Here is a 21,247-nt window from a genome sequence, read left to right on the forward strand (position 1 = left end):
TTTAGCAGCTTTCTACCTTACGTTTGGTAGGTTACTGGAAAAGACAGCTGGAAAACTGCCAAATTGTTTTTTATCAGGAAGGCTGGGTGTATTGAAACTGTGATCAGTGTACTGATCACAGCAAGAACGCTGTTTCCGGTTTGAATGAGCACGTGTGTGCTCTTATACTCAAAAATTCCATGGTTAGGCCTTTGCTGAGAATGTCCCAGGTGAAATTCTCTCCTGTTTGATTATGATCAAAGATTCCAACCTGTTTTGGAGGTAGCACTTGAATGAGGGAGGTCTCAGCTGTTCTGGGCAGGGTCATCCCTTTCCTCTCTTAAAGAAACTTGGTTAAACTTTGCTGCAGCATGGTAAGGATTTTGAGATATCAGATTCCTTTGTACTAGGAAAAGTAATTTTTATGTTGAGCTTTGTGAATTGCTTAAGATCTTAGAGCTTCTATCCCAAATCTGTAAAATGAAAAGGGAAGGATTATTTTGTCTTGTTTTCTCAGTCACTGCCTGTGTTTGGACTTTAAGCTCTTCGGGGTAGATATTTCTGCATGCACAGTATCTATTGTAATACTGTACTGATTGGTTATTGTCCTATTATTGTATTATGGAGAATCAGCATCAAGCCCAATATGTGTCAAATTTTGCCCTCTTTCAGAGTTACATTTGTAGTGAATTGGTGTTCAGAATTGATGTTCAAATGCCAAAACCATATCCATCTCCATGCTCATGCAACAGAACTGCCGACTCAAGGTGGAGCGGATCCCTGCTGCAGTTATTTGTCCTGCGCAAGAAGTGAGATGCAGGGACTTGGCCAAGGGCCCCTGGCAGATGCTGCCAGAAAAAGGGGTTGGATCCAGACTCCTTGAACTCAACTCTTTTGCCTTCTTCTTCAATTAGGGGGAAGGTTAAGTGTGAGAGACAGACCTGTGCCAAATCCTGCTAAGCAGCTGGTAGGAGGTGGCAGTTGCAATAGGAGCCATAGGGGCCACTTTGTCCTGGGATTATCCTCCTTGAGCAGTTTCTCTTGGGAAATGTCCTGTGTACAAATCAGAGATTAGACCCTGAACACAAAGAAACATAGAACTGTAGAGTCATTCAGGTTGGAAAAGATCCTAAAGATCATCAAATCCAGCCATTAACCCAGCACTGCCAAGTCCACCACCTTGCTAAGTGCCACATCTACACATCTTTTAGATACCTCATGGGTACTCACTCCACCACTTCCTTGGGCAGCCTGTTCCAATGCTTGACAACCCTTTCAGTGAAGAATGTTTTACCAATATTCAATCTAAACCTCCCCTGGCACAACATAAGGCCATTTCCTCTCATCCTTCAAGCCCTTGCAGAGAGCAATAAGGTTTCACCAGAGCCTCCTTTTCTCCAGGCTAAACAACCCCAGTTCTCTCAGCTGCTTCTCATAAGACTTGTTCTCTAGACCCTTCACCAGCTTCATTGTGCTTCTCTGGACACACTCCACACCTCAATGCTTTTCTTGTAGTGAGGGGCCCAAAACTCACCAGTACCCAGTACAGGGGGATGATCACTGCCCTGGCTCTGCTGGCTACACTATTTCTGATACAGGCCAGGATGCTGTTGGCCTTCTTGGCCACCTGAGCACCCTCATGTTCAACTGGCTATTGACCAACACACCCAGGTCCTTTTCCATCAGGCAGCTTTCCAGCCACTCTTCACCAAGCCCTTAGCAAGCGTTGTAGCAGCTGTAGCTACTATCTGTAGCAGTATTATTTCAGGCTATGTAGCTCAGAACAGACTTTGAAATGGTCTCATGGATACCAAGACATGCTACTTTCTATATTTGGTGTTTTTTGTTTTAAACCTCTAAAGCTTTCAGAGTTACGAAAGGTTATTAGGTGCTTAAGGGGTTCACCAGTAGTATTGTTTCAGTTTGTATAGGTGCTCCTCAGCAAGACAGCACATGGACCTGTGTAATTAATAGACCATTGCACAAGGAGGGATTCATAAATGGCTGATCTGTAGTTGGGAATGGCTTTGAGGTGTAACCTTGAGACTGACTTGTGCGCATGAAAATCATTTTGAAGATTGAGTGACTAGCTATTAGTAAGACAAGATGAAAAATGGTTTTGCCCACCTGGCTGACCTTCCGCAGATCGAGGCTGGTTTTCCACAAAGAGGTGCTACCAGGAAGGAGAATGGGTTATGCAATTTGTTGTTTTAATTTGCATATTTATTTAAGTGCATCTTGCCAGTGACCTCCTAATAGCTGAGCCATGTCAGATGGCAGTACTGTTGCGGATGTCTGCCAGGGCATCAGGCTGGCTTGTTCAGGAAATGGAAAGGGCCAGGCTGGGTTCCTATGCAGGCAAAAGCAGACAGCGGGGCTATAGGAAAAAAGCAGCCTTAGCAGACTCAAGACCAGGTTCATACATATACCTTTAATTTTATGGAGTGAGGCAGAGGGGCTAGAAGAGATGGGCAACAACCCAACTGTTACCAAAGATCTGGGTCTGGGCTTGGTGAGAGTAAAAAATCCTTTGCTCAATGAGACTTGCCGGGCACTGACGAGAACTTGAGAACTGGTTTAGGATACAGCCATAGAAGAGACATCCCTTCTGCTGCTTTTGGTGGTTACTGATGGTGTACCGTGCACTGGAGCTGCAAATAGTAAAAAGAAGCTTTCACAGGTAGCAGAGACCCAGGACAGGAATTGGAACTGACTCCCGGTCTTGTCTGTGCCATGCACCTTGTGTAAGTTCAAGGACACTTACACAAACTTATGCTTTGGTGTTCCTATCTTTAACCAACACTGTTAAATGAGGTGTGCTGCTGCTTCATGGCAAGTTAAGATTCTTAAGGAATTGGGGTTTAAGTACCTCCATGTTCTTAGAAATCTGGGGGGGGGGGGGGGGATGTTATTAAGGCAGAAGCTGCTGTAATGGGGAGTAAGAAAATCATCTGGTTTCAGATTCACCTGCAGCTTACAAGAGCCAGGGCCCTTTATGTGTTTCCTGATGGATTGCCTGCAGTTTACTATTCACTGTAAAGATGCCCTTCTCTTTAATACCAACATGTGATTTATTTATTTATTTAAAGGAAAACAGAGAAACAAAACCCAAAGTGCTCTCAAATCTAGATTCCCTCATATTAACAAACAGGTTGTGGTATTGCATCATGCCAGCTGGGTAGTTGGAAAATAATTTACTCATATCCAAATATTCTTGCAGCTCAGCTGGATCAAATTAAGTTTTAATTTAAAAAGTAAAGCATGAAATGTTTATTTGAGCCAAACATTGCAAAGCAGTGAACTGGTGGATTAAATACAGATTTGGGGAAACAATACAGTGTAAATATGGTAGCTATATGGAGTATTTTTGACAACTAAATTTCTGCTAGGCTTCTGTTTGGGTTTTATTTACAAGCGGTGCTTTTAAATACTTAGGGACTGTAAACTTCTGCTGGTATGTGGCCAAGGCAAATCTGAAACTTAGTAGTAGCAAGTGGAGCAGAAGCAGGCAGACAGGAGCAAGAGAGAAACCACAATGTTTCCTTCAAGTTCACTTCTTTCTCCTCTCTTTTCCTTATAAAAATACATGCTTTTTATAGAATTAGAGTATTATTATCCTGTACTATAGAGAGAACTTTTGGTATGCTTTTAATAAATGAATCTAATGACATAATAGATCCAGATAAGATATGAATATTTATGCTCAGCAGTTTCTTCCTGGGGGTAATGAATTTTGACAAATAGTGTGTAAGGTTTTTAAGTACTGTCTTATTTTCACACATCTTACCACATAAACATGGTTTATGTTTTTTTTTCTCACTGATGTCCTTGCCAAGCTGATTTCAAAAGTGAAACACAAAGATAACTCAATGTCTGTCTTTCCCTCTCTCCCTCCCTGTCTAGATTATCAGCGGCTGATGACGGTGGCAGAGGGGATCACAACGCTGTTGTTCCCATTTCAGTGGCAGCATGTGTATGTCCCCATCCTTCCTGCCTCTCTCCTGCATTTTCTGGACGCTCCTGTTCCCTATCTGATGGGGCTGCAGTCCAAGGAGGGAACCGACCGCTCCAAGCTGGAGCTGCCTCAGGAGGTCAGTCTCCACCTTTGGGGATGCAGTCTTGGAATGCATTGTTAATATCTGCATGTATGCCTGCTGGAAAATGCCATGCCTGGTCTTAAGAGCCTTCTCTGGCACTATGAAGGCTGTTTGCCAGCAGGAGCGAGACAGTAGGGGAAGTCTCCACAGCCCTTCTCAGTGCATTCCTGAATTTAATGAGTACCACTAAGCATACTGACTTTTGAATGTTCTCCTGCTTCTTATTATGACACTGAAAGTTTCTATGTTTTCCCTACATCGCATGCTTCATCAGGTTTTGTTGCTCTTTGTCACTGTCATAGTCCTATTGACAGTGGGCTACAGAGCCTTTCATTCAGGGATGGTCTTCATGAATCTGGATCTCAGGTGCAGTTGCTAGATCATAGAATAGTTAGGGTTGGAAAGGACCTTAAGATCATCTAGTTTCAACCCTCCTGCCATGGACCGGGACACCTTACACCAAACCATGCCACCCAAGGCTTCGGCCAACCTGGCCTTGAACACTGCCAGGGGTGGAGCATTTACAACCTCCCTGGGCAACCCATGCCAGTGCCTCACCACCCTAACAAAAAAGAATTTCTTCCTTATACCCAATCTAAACTTCCCCTGTTTAAGTTTGAACCCGTTACCCCTTGTCCTGTCACTACAGTCCCTAATGAAGAGTCCAATGGCATAAACCTGTCCCCCTGTTGCTGATGAGAAGTATCACCCTGTCCTGCCAGCCTCGTCCCACCCTTGCATAAGCACACAAGTTCCTGGCTGGGTTGAGGTTCATTACAAACAAGCCAGATTTGCATTAATTCCATGCCTGTGAACCACCTATAGGCATACATGCATGCCTACTTCTGTAATACTAACTCAATCCAAGGGTGGTCTTTTGAAGATCTTCTGTCCTCCCATGCAGTGGGAAGTGAAAACTTTGCCTGGTCTGTCACTTTTTCCACAGAGTTAAAAAGGATGGAAAGGTTGTCCTCCTAATCTAGGTGTTCAGATCACTGGTGGTAGAGGGAAATGGAGATCCTTCTCCTCAAAATTTCACCAAGATGATTAAAACCGCTTCACATTTTAACCTGGCCACTGATCACTCTCCACAGTGCAAAGTCTTTGCAATATGGCTAGCCTGTCTGCATTTGAGATAGTGACTGGACCCATCTCTAGACCATGCTATGCATTTTAACTTGGGCTTGCATGGCTGTGACATCTCGTGGCAGTGGTAGTGCTGTGCTCAGCTTCATGCACAGATCTTTCCTTGGGGCAGGGTCCTTAAGGCTTGCAGGTAGGTGCCCTGACTGAGGAGGCAGATTGAGAGCAGCAGCAGGGGAGAATATGCTGGAGGGGGAGTTTGTATGTGGAACTGGAGGGATAAACACAGGGCAAGGATAATACAGTTGTTAATAAAGGTCTATTTTAAGTATTAAGTGGAGGTGCCTGATTGTTAGGATCAGTGGCATGTAACAGTGCAAATCAAGTCTTGCCTCATGGATACAATGACCCAATTGCATGAAATTTGCATTGGTGTGGAAAAGAAGCTGGTATCTAGCTACGCTTTTCAGTAAAACCATGCTAATATTACATAATTACTGTGATTTTAAAAATTATTAGTCATGTGTTTTAGTTAGCAGATTAAGCTGTCATTTTGCTTAAATTAAAGTTCTAATGTGATGGGCTTGAAGTACTGCTGGAATAACAAATTAGATATTGCCAGTGAGGGAAGAGTAATAGTGGGGTGGAAACACACACACACCCCACCATGATATATAACAAATATTGATATATGAAAAATATTAGCATTTATGAACACCACAAGTCCAGTAACTGGGAGAGGGAAAGAAAGAAGGGGAATTGAACAGGCAAGACCTTGGATCTTAAATTCCTCTAGATAATAAAAAAAAATAGAAAATCCTTCAACATGCAAGCAGTGATGAAGTGCTGTTTGCTTTAGCATTCCTTTATTGTTCAGGCCAGGGGCTAGCTTTTCAAGCTCTTGCTCTAAATATAAACCATTTGTTTGTTAGAGATAAAAATTCTAACAGCTGGCCATCGTGCTGTTTTAAGGTTACTAATCTGCCTTCATTAATTTTAATCATCGGATGTTTCTGAAGAGAGAAGTGAGACCAATTCCCTAAGGGTTTTCTGAATCCAAATCTCATTTTTCAAATTTTGTAAATTATATGCAGAGCTGAAATTAAAAAGCCTTTGAAATGAAATATTGATAGATAAGAAGACAGTCCCTGAGCTAAGGAACCGCACCGATGCATACCACAACTCTTTAAAGCTGTATAGCTAAGTAAAGCAAATTGTTTTGGATGAAGATACGCTTTTCTTTGTACAATCCAGATTTATTATGAAAAAGCAAGCTGAAGGGACACTTTGCTTTACCAAATTAATGCTAATACACTTCAAAGTATCTATGCGAAAGGTGTTTAATGTCAAACATGTCCCTAAAGTATCCAGTATTTTATAACCATGTTTTCTGTGGAATGTATTGTCCTGCTGAAAATTAACCTTTTCAGAAGGAGGAAAATCAGTCCTTTCTGTTCACATAATCTGAAGATTAGTCTACAGTCTTTGGTGAGAAGTCAAGCACAGCACAAGCACTTTGGAGCAGGCAGAGGAGCTGAGCTAATGGCCAAGTAAGGCATAACAAAGATCTGCTGCTGGCCCTGCCCTGTGGGTTTCTGCATCTCCAGTTCTGCAGCTTTGTGCCAGGGTAAAACCCATCAGAGCTCAGCACCTTGGGAATCTGACCTGGTTTAAGATTTATTCAGCACAGTGCACTCAGACAGTGAATTTCAGAAATAAGCTGCAGTCCAGGAGATCGATTACTGTTTTTCATTCTGCTATTATTCCTGAGGGTGCATTTGCAATGTAATTAATTTTTATGTAGGGCTCTTCCATCCCCCCATTGACACTTCCCTAGCAAAAAGTATCTGCTCCGCTAGATTAATGTCTTCACTTAGCTTTAATCTTATGGGCTGAGATCCATCTCCATTCGTAGCAAAGCTGTCTAAGAGCACTGTGTTTAAATCTCAGGCAGAGGAATTGCCAAGATTAAAAGCCTTCATGGAAACAGGGAATAAGGGGAGCGGGGAAATGGGGCTTGACCTCCAGTGAACAAGCTATACTCAGACATGATCCCAAAGGATTTGCATGGTACCCTTATTTTGTAGCTTTGCTTGTAGCAATGTCATCTTTTTCACTGAGCATCTCGTTCCTTGGTAGCACAGCTACAGAATCCTCTTGCAGTTGGGTCCTGGTAAAATAAACATGTCCTTGAGATGTGATAATTCAACACAGATAGTTTTTACATGTGCTGAGAAACGGCACTGCACATTGTGCTTGCTGGTGTGTCCTTGGCCAGTCTGGAAGGGGATATCAAATCTTTGCAGTGGGAAGTTTGGAATCTGCAAGTCCTGAGGGAGCAGGAGAGGGCAGGACGCTTTATTTATTCAGTCTTCAGCTTTACTGAAGCGTCATAGGCTAGACAACACAGCTAAAGTCTCCTGCATATGTGTGTTCTTGGCCTTCTGCTGAAAGCTCTTACCTTAGGAAAACAGGGCTATTTATTAGAGAATCATAGAATGGTTTGGGTTGGAAGGGACCTTAAATCTCACCGAGTTCCAGCCTTCCTGCCATTGGCAAGGACACCTTCCACTAGACCAGGTTGCTTAAAGCCCCATCCACCCTGTCCTTGAACACTGCCAGGAGGAAGACAATTCTATGCTGAGCATCCATTTTGAAACTTTTATCTGTATTTCAGGCAAACCTGTGCTTTGTGGACATCGATAACCATTTCATCGAGCTGCCAGAGGAATTCCCCCAGTTCCCCAACAAGTTGGAGTTCATCCAGGAAATCTCCGAGGTTCTCCTGCAGTTTGGCATCCCGCCGGAGGGTAACCTGCACTGCAGCGACAGCGCCACCAAACTCAAGAACCTGGTCCTTAGTGACCTGGTGAACGACAAAAAGAACGGGAACATCCCCAGCAACGCCCTCAACATGTACGAGCTGCTGAAGGGCAATGAGACAATTGCCCGCCTGCAGGCCCTGGCCAAAAGAACTGGTGTGACGATGGAAAAAATGACCATCACGGCTCCCCTTGCAGAGAAGGAGAAGGATGGGAAGTTGCCCTGTGAGGAGGTGGAGTTGAGGGACTACAAACTGAACGTGCAGCTTCGCGAGGTGTTCGCCAACCGCTTCACGCAGATGTTCGCAGACTATGAGGCTTTCGTCATTCAGGCTGCCCCCGATATGGAGTCGTGGCTGACAAACAGGGAACAAATGCAAAACTTTGACAAAGTAAAGATAGCCATGTATTCATTTTTCCATCTGAAAGTGCTTTTGGGAGGGAGGGAGGGAGGGAGAACAGCTATGTAACGTGTGTATATAGCCTAGGTACTCTTTAATTCCCTGTTCTTCATCTGCCTCACTGAGAGATTTATCTGGTTTGATTACACAGGGCCAGATTGTCTGCCAAAGTGAACTGGTGCAGATCCACTGAGCTGGTCAGAGCTGTCCTGGCTTGTATGAACCAGGCTGGCAGGTTTCTGCCCAGCTGATGGGGCTTCCTCTGTGGGTTTGGTGGAAAGGGTAGCAATGGAAATGGACTTTTTTTAATTTCTTTCTTTTTTTGTTTGGTGAGAAGAGAGGTGCACACACAAGGCAAAAACCAAATCCAGTCCTTGTCTCCTAATCTCACAGTAGAGCTTTTTTTTAATGGGTAATGTTGCTCTGTAGAAGGTTATCACATCCCTATGGCAGAAGAGTACTGTTACGACCCTACCTTAGTGTGTACACTAGAGTGAAAAGAAAGCTGAGATTACAAATGGGGAAATAAAGAGACTGTAGGCGAGCAAAAGGAATGAGAAATCTTGAGAAGCTTGCGCAGTTATTTCTGAGTGACCTTGCAAAGTAGTTAGCTCTCCTAGCCATCAGCTTTTTCAGACGCAAGTCCTTCTCTAAGGAGAATGGTAGAAGGCTAAAGAGGCAGGAACAGACTAAATACTGATTTGAGTCAGCTTTTGATCAGAAAAATGCTGACATGCTTTTTATTGATCTTGTTTGTATTCAGGCATTGAATGGTGCAGCATTCATAAGGCAAGTGTTATTTAGGCAATCTCTGCTGATACTTCTGCAATAAAATGGGCTATTAAGGTTAGAGTTTTCAAAGCTCAGTTATAGACTTGGGCACACACTCAGTTTTTATTGGAAATTCGTGATTGATTTCCCTGAATGACTTCACAAGAGAGAATTAGCTGTTGTGCACTGTGTGCCAATTGATACATACTTAATAAGTGATTTGGTCCCAGGCAGGGATGCCAAACCAGAGGTCCCAAGTGGGCTCATCTGGTGGTTGTCTGCTATGGGTTGCACAGGGCTTGTTCCTGCAGGTGGTAGCTGCTAGGCTGCTTTGAAAAAGCTGGAGTTATACTTCAATAACTCCATATTTCGTTTGTGACAGTCTACCTGTCACAAAGTTTCCACAACTACTTATTTCTCACAGTTGTGATTGAAGAGGTGACCCGTGAACCAAACCGCTTTGCAGATGGATTCACAATTCTGAGAGGGGTTTCTGTGGTGGGGAAGCCTTGTCCAAGCCTTCCCGTTGGCTGCTGGGTCAGTTCTCTGCTGCAGGACAGCTTGTCATGTCAACGGCAGGTGGGAATATGGCACTAATGAGCTGTTCTGTATTTCAGGCTTCCTTCCTTTCGGACCAACCTGAGCCTTACCTCCCATTCCTTTCACACTTCATCGAAACACAGATGTTTGCAACCTTCATAGACAATAAGATAATCTCTCAGTGGGAAGAGAAGGACCCTTTTCTGCGAGTTTTTGACTCCCGAATTGAGAAAATAAAGCTGTATAATGTAAGGGCCCCTGCACTGCGGACATCCAACTATCAGAAATGCAGCACTTTGAAAGAAGCAGGTATGTTCAGACAGGCTAGTAAAATATTCAGAAGTACAGTGTCAGCCACAAAGAAATATAGGTCCTTAGTCATCTGAGCATTGCAGCCAGCGAGGAAGCCCTAAAGCTACCTGAGGATGACTCAGCAGTGTCCTTATTTTCCCTAGGCAAAAACTTCATTATGCTTTTAAACCCCCAAAAGAGTGAGAGCCTCTACATTCCCTTCGAGCTCTGCTGGGCTGGTGCCTTTAATAAACACAAGCCAAACCATGGAGCTGGGCTCGCCATTTCTCATTTTAGGCAGCTTCTGTTCCATTGCCAGGAGAACTTTCCTTCACCATGGTGGTGGGACCAGCACCAGTGGCACCGAGGAACCCCAGTGTCTGCTCCACTGGCCTCATCTGCCCCTTCCTGTAAAAAGACCTTCTTTTGCCTTATGCCATTTGGATAGAGCAGCAGGGGATGCTGGGGACATAATCCTGTGTGGCATATCTGGTAGCTTCAGCAATCGTGTTAATGAATAGTATGCTGTACACTAAGACTTAGGTTTTTTTTCTATTACAGTCACAAGATGCATTTTCAAATTACACTTGAGTTTCTTACTGTGCAAGTATTTATTTCATTTCCAAGTAATACAGGGAAATTATGGTCTTAAATTTGTTGGGACACACATTAATGAACTGGGGTAAACACACACTTCCCATGGGGATTTTTTGTATAATTCCTTCCGAGCATTTTACTTGGTACAAATGTGTCAGAAATAGAAATCCTGTGTCTACTTAACTATCTAAAACCAATTCTAATTTGCAGGTCGACTGTCTATTCAGCGTCTAGTTTTGGTAGATATTGTGGCACCGGAACCTCATTTTCTGTCTTGTGAAACGCAGCAAACAGATAGTAATACCAACTTTCCTTCCTATTTCCCATTCAGAATATACGTGACCCGAGCACCGATCCAGCACCTGTTTGTTTAACTTCCTATTTTCAGAACTCTTCAAACCCTCTAACCCCACACTACCCAGCCCTTTTTTCCAAAAGAAAACCTCATGAAGGGATTATTTATTTATTATTTTAGTGGGGGAAAAAATGTTGCTGAGTTTCCAAGGGTAATGTATGTAAATCTCCTGACAGTTTCTTTCCCATCACAGTTTTATAAAAAAGGAAATGAGTTCTGTGTTGTTCCTGACAAATGGAAAATGGATTTAGCTTCCACATTCTGCATATTCAGTAGTTGCGATATGCTGAAAAGGACAGGCCTGCCTGTTAATGGATGGGCTATAGAGAGATGAATATTAAAGTTGCTAATTAAATGCTGATTTTCCCCATACACCTCCTTTCCCCTTTCCTTCACAGTGCATCTGACTCAATGTTGAGAGGGTGACAGATTTCACCATGCTTGAGATTTGAGATGAAATCCTCATGTTCTTAAAGCAAATGACTGAACTACATGAGTCTCAGCAGAGCTGAAATTCCTCTCCAATCTTGCCATAGTTTCCTCCCCTCTTTCCAAGCATCTGTTCATCTTCTTGATGCTGCTCAAGCCTTATTACAGTTAGCTATGCTTTTTGAAGGCCTGTCATCCAGTAGTGGGATATCTAATTTTGGAAAGAGGATCATGATAAGTGCCAGATGTTTGTAAAACTCGGGTATTGCCTCCTGTGCAATGTCTGGGGCAGAGCAAGGTGCCTGATCCCATAGAGACTTGCGACCAGCCTTAGAGGTCTCAATTCTGCTGAAGGAGTGTTAAAACTAAATAGAATTGCAGTGAAAGATTGGACTGCTCTTGCCAGTTTATAACGCATCTCGTAGGCTCCTGTGAATCCTTGCTCGTTTAACAGCTAACTTGCTTGTGCTAGTCCTACTTGTGTTGGGTGAAGAAACTAAAAGCTAAATAACAACATAACAGCGCAGATGCTCCCTCACTTCTGTAAGTGACAGAATTCTGGGTTTGAAGTCACTATTTAACTTTTATAGAGCGTTTTCAGGGATCAGAGCATGACCGCTTCTGTTGTCATAGCATGTGTCTTCAGGTGGTTCGCTAATGCAGTTGTTCACCTGTGACTGTAACTTGCAGCTCAGTCTATCGAGCAGCGGCTGATGAAGATCGATCACACGGCTATCCACCCACACTTACTTGATATGAAGATTGGCCAAGGGAAATACGAACAAGGATTTTTCCCAAAGTTGCAATCAGATGTCTTGGCAACAGGACCCACCAATAACAAGTAAGCACAGGTTTTATTTTCTGGATGTGAAAGCAAGTTTCTCATATAAAAGATTCACATCAATGGACAGAAGTTCTGAGTTTGAATGGCTTTGACCAGTCCAATGAACCACTAGTAACTCCTTCCATTTCTGTTTGTATGGGCTGAATTATTGAAGTTATAGCCATGGTTTGGGTTATGTTAGAAAGCTTTAGCTCTGGTTTTGGGAAGATTTCTCAGTACTGTTTTCTACTGAGTGTTAAGTACCGTGTCTTCTCATACATACTGTTAGTTTTATCATTGTCAGAGTAAATTTAAAATTCACTTCTTTGCTGGTTTTAGATTCTGACAGAAATTTTGATATTGAAACCTCCACACCATCCTACAGAATTAAATTAATACCCACTCTGTTTCTCTTTTTTCTTTAGCTGTTACTAAGTGACCTGAAGATTTTTATAGCTTTCTTTCAGTTTCCACATTGGAATAACCAGGAAGAATAACTTTGTGAGGGTGGGAAAGTATGTGGTTCTGTACGTGGGTTTCTTGTCTGAGTCTGATAAGGTTCTGTAGCGCTCTTTAATATGAAGGCAGGGGTACCTGTAGATGTGGAATCAAGCATATCATTACATAGTTAATTTACCTAATGTAAAATGAGAACCTGGAGTACTGACATACTTTACATTTATACAGCTATAGTATAAAGGGAGTGCTGTAAGTTACTTTTTTCCTTTTCTGTTTTCCCTCAAAACCCAGGAATGAGGGGGTTTCCCCCCCCCCCCCCTTCAAAAATGGTAGATTTGTGCATCTCTGATTACTACTTCATGAAATTATTAGCTCAAGCCCCCACTCCCAGTTTCTGTGGTAGGTCACAGATAAATCTGAGAGCTCCGATAGCTATGACTGTCCGAATGTTAAACCTAGCTCTTGTATTAGACATGTGCATGCACACACACACACACTGCTCTGAGCTCCTGTAGGAGGTGCCCACTCAGTTCTATTTATACACCTTTTGTGCACCCCAGTGCTAGCTAATTCTTTTTTTATAACCTACTAGGAATAACACTTGCAAATGATAAAAGAAGATATCCTCAAGCATTCAGGGTTTAAAGGACTGCAGTTCTTTAACAGAAATTAAAAATACCCACTGAGCAACCGAAGGGAGGGATGCAGATTTCCAAGTTCCTTTGTTTGCAACCGAGACAGAAGTTTAGGGGTAATGCTCCCTTGAGGAATGGAGGATTTCTTCATCTTGTGGGATGCTGTGTTTAGCAGTCTGCCTCTTATCCTTATGGTGGGTTTCAGTTTTACAGTGTCAGCAACAGTATAAGCGTGCCCAGCCTGCTCAAGAGTGGCTTATATCTTCTGGCTCTATTGCAGATTCTTAGTGAATCTATGAATAAGCATCAAATTAAAAATAGTTTTCCTTATGCCTTTTGAGATGCTTCTCTTATATTGGTGCCTGTTCTAAAATGTGACTTTAACTCCTTGAGTAATGATTTTGATTTAGATAGCTGATTTTAGTCTTCAAATTGCAGCATGTTTCAGAATTTGTAAGTACCAAAATCCTATTACTTACCTCAAAGCAATGTCAAAGTGACAAATGTTTGGAATTCCTCCAGTTATATATTGCCAAAAAGGTTTGTAATTGGAAAATCTCAAGACCATCTGTTTCTATCTTTCTGCTTCCTGCCTTTCTATGTGAGCAGCTGAGAGGACTCATTCTCTCTCATTCAGGATATATAATTCTGATGAATTTACACCCACATAGAAAATAGATAGCCTTTTCATGCTCTTTGCAAATACAGCTTAATTCTTATGACCACAAAATCAGTTGAAGTATGGCATTACTTTAATTTGATTTTCCAAGTGTATGTTTCTTGGAGATATCTTATACTTACATATGGGACTGTGTCTTTGCACATGGGGATGGGAGAAGAGAACATTTCAGCTACATTCCCAGGCACTTCAGATGTAGCTAATTGTGTGTTTCATAAAGTTAATGCAAAGGATATTGTGTAGATGAGAATTATTTTTGTATACTTCTACTTAGCAAATTTTGGCCTGGATGTTGTAAGTGTATTTGTAGGGGGGGGGGGGAAGAAAAAAAGGCAAAGAAAAATCATTCACATTTACAGTCAGTTGTTGCTGGACAGTAGAATAAACCACTTCAAAGCTGTTTTAATGAAAACCTGTCCTCACTGGCCTGTAATCAAATGTTTCTTGCTTTTCTTTCTAGGCAGATAAGCTAACAAATATGTAACTAGAGGTCATAATGTAATCAAGCTATTTCCTTCCTGTAACCAGGCAGAGCACTGACAGTTCCTGGGCTGTTGTATGTATATCCAAATCAGAAATATAATGCAAAGAATAAACACATAGTTTTAGTCCTAGATCCTGTATGTGATCCCAGAAAACTGGATTGCCTAGACAGGCAGAAATCAGTGTTTGGGAGAGGAGGTGTCTGGCTCTTGTTTGCTAGGCATGGAGAACAGGGCTTGGGGAGAGAGGAAGGGCTGGCTGTCATGTTGGATTGCTTCCACCTAAACGCAGCTGGAAGTGAATGTTGATCACATTATCATGTGTGTTAAAACACCAGAGTCTGTCATACAAGTGAAGTCTGATAATGTTTCTGACCTGTCAGCCTACAGCTCAGCAGCACGCTTTGTCCCATTTCTGTCATTCTCCAGCTTCCCCTCAGGGTGTCCTTTAAGACACTAGTGGAGGGGGTGAACTAGTGCTCCTCTGGCCTCAGCCATCATCACACTGCTTGCTGCTTTCTCTCACCTGCTTGGTCATTTTTAGGTCAGTTGAACAAATCCTCTTACATTTGCTCCTATTCTTACCAGCATGCAGACTGCACATGCATGCTTGGTATCATTAGGGCTGGTCTTCACCTCTTCCCCTGGGGTGGTCAGGAAATGTGGACTTGCTCAGTTAAGCAAGAGCTTCACTAAACATAACCTCAAACTTCAATTTACTGAAAAGAAATGAAAAGTTTAAAACAAGTGAGTAAAACCCCACAAAACCAAACCACAAACAAACAAAAAAAAACCCACCTCAAACCCTCACCTCCATAAAACTGGAGGCTCACAGGTATAGTTTCCCTAATTGTTTTTTTGATCAAAACTGCGAGAACATGGAAAGACAGTAACTGCAGAATATGCAGATAAACTTAAGCAAAATAGGATAACTGCTATATATGAATTATTTCTATAAATTAAAAGAAACACTATTTTCTGTAAAGAAAAGAGCAATTAATCACAGCTAACAGCAATCAAAAAACCCACAAAACCACAGCACCCCCCAGTTCTGTCCTCTTACCCATCAGGAAGCAGTGTCCCCCTTGAGGGATCCCCCTGCACTCGTTGCCTTCCCATGTCATGGGAAAACCTTCTGAATCTACAGAGAGCAGCTGCAACTTCCTCTGGGTACAAAAGCAGCTCATCCATGCTGCTCTAACCTTGTAAAGCAGTGCCTTCTGCAGTAGTCCCCCTAGAAAGTGTCCCAGGAGAAAACAGGCTGCAGTCCCTTAGGCAGTTTGCCATGATTCTGGAAAAGAGCTGCAGTTTCCTGAGTCCTCCTTCCCTTTTTCAAACACCACCACCACACTGGTTCCTACATGTTCCCCTTCTCCTTTCCCATGTGCATTTTCTGCCAGGCTTTTAAAGTTGTAGCTGGGACTCCACTGGGTGATGTGTTTGCAATGATTCAGGAGAGGAATTTGAATGATAAAAAACCAAGCAACATAAACACTTCATGGTTTTTCATTAGCTAATTGTTAAATTAGGGTGAATATGCTTACGGTGCAAAATTAAAACAATGAAACAAGCTGTGTTTTCAATCTAATTGATTACCTTGTAACTTAATTTGTACTAAGAAGCTTGGTAAATGAGATTAAATATTGCAGAGGAAATCACTGATTGCACACTAAGCATGGGAACATATTTGCATTCTGTGAATTTATAGTGAATGCCTGCAGAGAACTGAACTGATTTTTTTTTTATCCTAGTTTCTTTTGGTTTTCAAAGGAAGGTTTTGCTTTGTTACACATTTACAAAATGGCTTAAATTATACTTTTTCCTTTGTCTTTGTTTAGCCCTGTTTTTCCCACCTTCTTTATCTGAGCTCCATTTTCCTTGTCAGCCTTCCCTCATCAGCCCGTTTCCTCTTTCCGTTCCTGGCCGCTTCTCTCTCCTGGGCTCTCTCATTTGTATCCCTGCTTTCTGTGAGCTTCATGCTTTTGCCTGTCCTCTGTACCCTACCTGACCTGCAGCATCCCCAAAGGAGGGTGCAGTCCAAGTCTTCAAGCACAGAACTGGCTATACTTGGCCTCCTAACCTCAGGCTTCAGCAATGTGATGTGTTGCCCTTACCCAAGAAGCAGATTTCAAAAGCATTTCTTTACTTTCTCCAGGCGTTTGTTCCTGTGCTGTGCTTTGCTGACCCCACCACTGTGTCAGTGTCTATTTGTGAAAATCATGCATTAGGAGTGTATGACATTGGTTTATTGTCGTGCTCCAGTTTATGGCATGACTTGTGTGGGCACTGTTCTGTGTCCTCCATCACCAGTCTTTGCTTCAAGTTGTGAACTGCCCAGGGTTTATCTGCCTGGAGCTTTGGTTCTTGTCATTTTTAAATAGGATACCTTTTCCTTAATCACTAACATTTAACATTGGTTCATGTTTTTTAAAAATATGCCATGAATATAATGGAAAGTGGTTGCTGAGTCTCTATATGATGATAGAATCCATTCTGGTTTAAAATACAGTATTTTTTTATGGGAAATGATCTGTTTTTTTGTACTGAGTACTTCTTATTATATGGGCTTTTTCTACTTCCTTATCTGTTGGGTGCTGTTTTAAGGATGGCTTCCATGAAGCTATTTTTTTAATCAAGCCAAACAGTTGCATTTTCAAGTAGTATAGGCTTGCATCTCTGCAGGGTATCTAACTTAGCAAGACAAAAATCAGCAATGAGCCATCCACGCACAATGCTGATGTTACGTAAACTTTGCAAGTAGTAAAAGTTCACTTTTTATGTATGAAAATCTGAAATAAGAAGCTCCTATCTATTAGCACCTATCCTATGAAGATAGAGCTGAGAGAGTTGGGCTTGTGCAGCCTGTAGAAGAGAAGACTCAGGGAGACCTTAGAGCAGCCTTCCAGTACCTGAAGAAGGCTACAAGAAATCTAGAAGGGGGCTTTTTACAAGGGCCTGTAGGGACACGACAAGGGGGGATGGCTTTAAACTGAAAGAGGGGAGATTTAAATTAGATGTTAGGAAGAAATTCTTCACTATGAGGGTGGTAAGGCCCTGGCACAGGGTGTTCAGAGAAGCTGTGGCTGCCCCAACCCTGGCAGTGTTCAAGGCCAGGTTGGACAGGGCTTTGAGCAACCTGATCTAGTGGAAGGTGGTCCTGCTTGTGGCGGGGGGGTGGAACTGGAGGACCTTTAAGGTCTCTTGCAATTCAAACCATTCTGTGAACCTATGACTAGGTAACCTAATATAGCAAACTACTGTCAGGTGCAATGAAAATATTAACCACTCGTGTTCAAGTACATTAATTTTCAAGAGCAAAGTATGATTGACAGTCTGTGCTTAAGAGTGGTTTCTGAAATAGGAACTATGTGCTATGGGAACATGGAACCTGATGCGTGAGTCTCCCAAGTGCTCCTCTGCTCAACTGGTGCAAGGTGGTAAAAGGGCAATTAACTTCTTTCAGTTAATATATCATTTTAAAATAGCTGTGCAGAATTAAAGCTCACTGGGAAAAATATGTGTCGGATCCTTGCATCTTCTGTTCTGTTTACTCTTCCTTGAACAGCATTACTGTCTCAAGGGAGTTTGCAAATTAAATACAACTTCTGGCAGTGATTTGTCAGGGCTTTAAGGGGTGATGCTGGCAAATTACTACTGCTGTTCCTTGCAGAAGATGGTGGTTGTGAGTGTCACCCCTTTAAATCACTTCTTTTCATACAATCTGAGAAGACAGCCTGTCAATGCAAGATCACTCTCTGCAAAGCATTTTGCTCATTTTTGTCCACTCATCAAGCCATTTAAAAGCTTTCTTGTTCATCCCTACAGAAGAGATGGTAAGGTGTATTAATCTCTATTTGAGCCTTCATCCTCCTTACTGTGGAGCACTGTGTGCAGAGCAGATTCACAGTTCAGAACCCCTCCCCTGTCAGCCCATCCATCATCAGGTGAAGCTTGGTTTCAACCTTCCTTTTAATTTCTCTGGTCCAATTTGTGTTTGGCTTGGAACCTCTGTCTAGACCAATGCAAGCTACATGTGAACCCAAGCAGATTACACATGCAGTCTGTGTGTATTCAAAATGTGCAGGCTGCACGCGTGCTTTCAGGGGATTTGGTGGAGGTTGTAGTACAGGTACATGCTAATTTGTGAATACAGAAACACAGTTAACTCCTTTGATGGAAGTATATAGGTAAAAGGGGTATTGTCATGATTTGCAAACTTAAATAACAGTCTGCCTCAGGAGATGGTCTATATGTGAGGAGATTTAGGTTCTGTCCTATAGACAAGTGTATTTGTCTTCTTCCTTTTCTCTGTTGTCACTGTAAATAGATTGTAAATTACAATAGCTATTTTCATGGTGATGGCGATATTGGTTAAATCTGTCTGTGAATGAAGTTCTCTAGCAGCATGTTTCATGTGTTGCTGTACATATCCTATCTATTGTATCCATGTCTGGTTTGGGTAGACATAACTTCTTCATTTCTTCGTGGATCTTTTTTAAGTGGTGCAGGGGGAAAGGTAGGTGGGGAGAGAGAGATGTACCTATGGTTGCAGTACAGCCCGGCCAGTCCTTGGTATGAGGTTCTGTTCTGCTAGACTGGTTTCTGACAGCTCAGCTGTGATGCTGACTACCTTACCATTTTTATAATAGAAATCAGGTATCACAGGTTAAGTATCATCTTTTCAAAAGTGTCACCTTTACATTTCCTCCTTATCTCTACAAACCTATTTCTATGCTTGTAGGGTTGAATTTGATCTTAAGCAATACTGGCTTCTCTGTCTTCATGTTAAATAGGTCTTAGTTGGAGGTGCCTTCATTTCATTTCTCTATATTGAACACAGCAGTTTTCCCTGGTCCCTCCTCTGAAATACCATTGGTTTTTCACAGTCCCTGAAGTGAAGAGCCTTCATTTCTGAGCATGGGAGTTAGATACAGATTGGCAGCTGAAATGACCCCTTTCTCCCTTCTTGTAGGCAGCTTTTCCCTGGGGGCTCTGCAGCACAGCACCTGAGCTGTGACTGCTTCATCCCCAGAGACTTGGTGCTCATAGCAATGCCCCTCCTGTGAAGAGTAAATGAAACATGCCAGTAGTCCATGCTCTTGGTCCTACAGGCAAAAAAAAATAAAGGGGAGAAAGCATTCTGGGGGGCAGGGAGGACTGCAACAACATGTAGTTTGGCAGCAGTGCTGATGGAAGGGCAGGGACCAGCCTGGAGGGCTTCATTTCATGTGCTGCACCTGGGCAAAGGTGATAGAAGTTCAGCTCAAAAGCCCCAAACCAAGGGACAACAGCAATCAGGTGTTTGCTCATGTGAGTACAGCCTTCCTCACTGCTTCAGCAGCATCAGCACTGAGGTGTGAATAAGGCAGCAGCCGGCAGCAGCTCCATCCCAGCAGGGCCAGGAGAGGCACCCACGTGGGATTGCAGCAACCCAAAGGAAGCGGTATGGCCACGGGAGAGGTCTTTCACCCCCCTTAATTCCCTTTTAGTGACAGAAGGGAGAGGCAGAATAGTGTAAAATGCAGTCTGCTGATGACAGGAGGGAATGGTTATTGCAATATTGAAGAGTTATTTTGGGAAAATTCTACGTGGCCCAGTAAAGAAAAGGCTTTAAAAGATTTAGCTGCTTAATCCTGCGTATCTGCTGTTAGATCTTCACCAAATCTCCTGGGGAGATTCAGAGCAGCATCTAAATGCACAGACCTCACCCAGCGCCCCAGCAGCTCCTCTTTCTAGTTTAGAGGCTGGGGAAGAGGGAACACACAGCTTGCTGCATGTGTAATTGCTCCACTTAATGAGCAACAGTTTTTTTTCCATAAGTGTCCAATGATCTTTACATTTGTATATATAGTTCTGATTAATAATCCGGAGAATGGTCTGTGCCTTCTCTCAGGTGGAGAACAGGGCTAGAATTAACTGAAAACACTTTAATGATGGTGTATTTCTGTGGATTTCATTCTGCTTTTGCCTTCGGTGGGACGTTTTCCCTCAAACAATGCTTCTGGCAATTCTTACATCTTCCAGTAACTGCAGAAGTGCCAGGTCGAGAGGGATCCAAACTTTGTCTAGAATTCAGAAAATAGTGTATAAATTGGAGCAGAAAAATAGGATGTAGGTAATATTTGATCTCTAACTTAACTTTCCAATGTATTACTGGCTTTCTGTCATGTGAAATGTAAGCGTTGTACTAACTCACAATACTTGGAAGGTCTCCAGAGCCAGGTAGCTAAAGTCACTTTTACTGTGTTTGAGGGGCTATTCTTTGTGCTGCATTTCTACTTGTTGAGATTATTAAATTGTAAGGGTTTATTTCCCCCATTTCAGTCATGCAATGAGGCATTGAGTATTGCTTCTGAAAAAAATAAGTGGTGACTTATTAAACTCACAGGCTGTATATTCTTAAGACTTCTGAGGAGGTGCAAAGACACTTATGTCAGTAATGTATTTCTCTGAGAAGGGATCAGCATTTGCTGTGCAGACACCTATTGGGCTGTTTTGTTTAGTTACCAGAGACTTGAGGCTACATCACTTTGAAAATATATTTCTTGTCATGTGGGATAGTGAGGTGCTGAAACACAATAACACGCAGACCCAGATGTTTGTTTCTTACTTTGTACTTGTTGGTGCTATTTGGGAGGTAGGAAGTGACTTAGATTTGGCTATAAACACAGTAGATCCTGTGACTTTTTTCCCTTATTATCTGTGTGGTTAGCCAAAATCTGGTCTTCAACTGACCCACTGGTGGAATTGGTGGAGATGGTTAGGTACATATATGCAGTCCTTCTCTCTGGAAAGAGGAGGGTT

At 42.5% G+C, this 21,247-nt stretch overlaps 1 protein-coding gene across 7 annotated transcripts in view; it reads left to right on the forward strand.

Annotated features, from left to right (window-relative positions):
- Window positions 1-21,247, forward strand: part of DENND5B (DENN domain containing 5B) — a 116,464-nt gene that overhangs the window by 67,740 nt on the left and 27,477 nt on the right. For 4 of the 7 annotated variants that reach the window (XM_062616512.1, XM_062616514.1, XM_062616515.1 and 1 more), the window contains 4 exons: window positions 3,883-4,070; window positions 7,837-8,373; window positions 9,771-10,002; window positions 12,056-12,206. In XM_062616512.1, coding sequence (XP_062472496.1) covers window positions 3,883-4,070; window positions 7,837-8,373; window positions 9,771-10,002; window positions 12,056-12,206 — 1,108 coding nt within the window. Of the gene's footprint in view, window positions 1-3,882; window positions 4,071-7,836; window positions 8,374-9,770; window positions 10,003-10,791; window positions 10,879-12,055; window positions 12,207-21,247 lie in introns of all 7 variants that reach the window. The other 3 variants (XM_062616510.1, XM_062616511.1, XM_062616513.1) reach the window with 1 other exon arrangement.

Source organism: Pezoporus occidentalis, unplaced genomic scaffold, assembly GCF_034315485.1.
Source record: "Pezoporus occidentalis ecotype Australia unplaced genomic scaffold, CSIRO_AGI_Poc_V1 ctg19, whole genome shotgun sequence".
Lineage (NCBI taxonomy): Eukaryota > Metazoa > Chordata > Aves > Psittaciformes > Psittacidae > Pezoporus > Pezoporus occidentalis.